We start from the raw sequence: 828 nt of genomic DNA, 5'->3' as shown, positions 1-828 counted from the left end.
GGCTGTGACCGCCACGCCAGGCCGAGGAGCGGCTCGGGGGCGGTTTCATATCTGAGCAGCAGCTCGGCAGCGGCCGCGGGGACCGGGTGGGCGCCCTCCGTGCACGGTCGCGCCACGTGCGGCGCTGGCGTGCGCGATGCACACGCGGCTTTTTGGCCTGCAGCCGTAGCCGCGTTTGAGCGGCCGTCATCTGTGCCCCCTCCGAGGCGGCAATTGGCCTGGGAGGCGCAGCCGGCTTGGCGGCCGCTGTCGCCGCCGCCGCGGCCGGGAGCGGCGGGCACGTTTCCTCTGGGCAGCCGGCTGGCGCAAGAGAGGTGGCTCCAGCAGCACCGTTTGCACGCACAGCAGCGGCATCAGCAGGAGCAGCAGCAGCAGCAGCAGCAGGCTGCCAAGTCGACTTATGGTGGCAGCACGCCATGGCGGCACACAGCTGCAGCGGGCGCTGGCTGGGGGGCCAGCGGTTTCGCGGGACAGCTTTTTGGCAGTTCCTTGAGCCCCCTGCGGCGGAGCCGTCCCAGCCACCCCTCGGCGTCCGCGGCTGCGACGGCGGCGGCAGCAGCGGCGGCGTCCGGCGTCCTCCGCAGCAGCAACGCGGCGCGCCTCGTTTCTGCGGGCCTCGGCAAGGCTAGCGGCGGGTTTGGGGCCAGGGTGCGGCCTGCCGGGCCTGTGCTCAGCCCGGGGCCGGGACCAATGGCTGGCCCGTCGCCGCCGAGGCACTTTGCAAGCGGCACGGTGTCGGCCGGCGGCGGCGGCGGCGGCAACGGCACGCCGGCCGAGCGCGTGAGGGCGGCGGCGGCCGCAGCGGCGGCGGCGGCGGCGGTCGCGGGC

At 75.5% G+C, this 828-nt stretch overlaps 1 protein-coding gene across 1 annotated transcript in view; it reads left to right on the top strand.

Moving 5' to 3' along the window:
* Positions 1-179, top strand: part of MNEG_14467 (hypothetical protein) — a gene marked incomplete at both ends in the record, with an annotated part of 1,936 nt that extends 1,757 nt beyond the window's left edge. Inside the window, one exon of the mRNA XM_014037061.1 lies at positions 164-179. Within this exon, the coding sequence (XP_013892515.1) occupies positions 164-179 (16 nt within the window). The remainder of the gene's footprint in view (positions 1-163) is intronic.
* Positions 180-828: the final 649 nt, after the last annotated feature.

Source organism: Monoraphidium neglectum (genome assembly GCF_000611645.1).
Source record: "Monoraphidium neglectum strain SAG 48.87 unplaced genomic scaffold scaffold04510, whole genome shotgun sequence".
Lineage (NCBI taxonomy): Eukaryota > Viridiplantae > Chlorophyta > Chlorophyceae > Sphaeropleales > Selenastraceae > Monoraphidium > Monoraphidium neglectum.
Note: the sequence above shows the minus strand (reverse complement) of the source record. Positions and strands in the feature narration are given on the sequence as shown.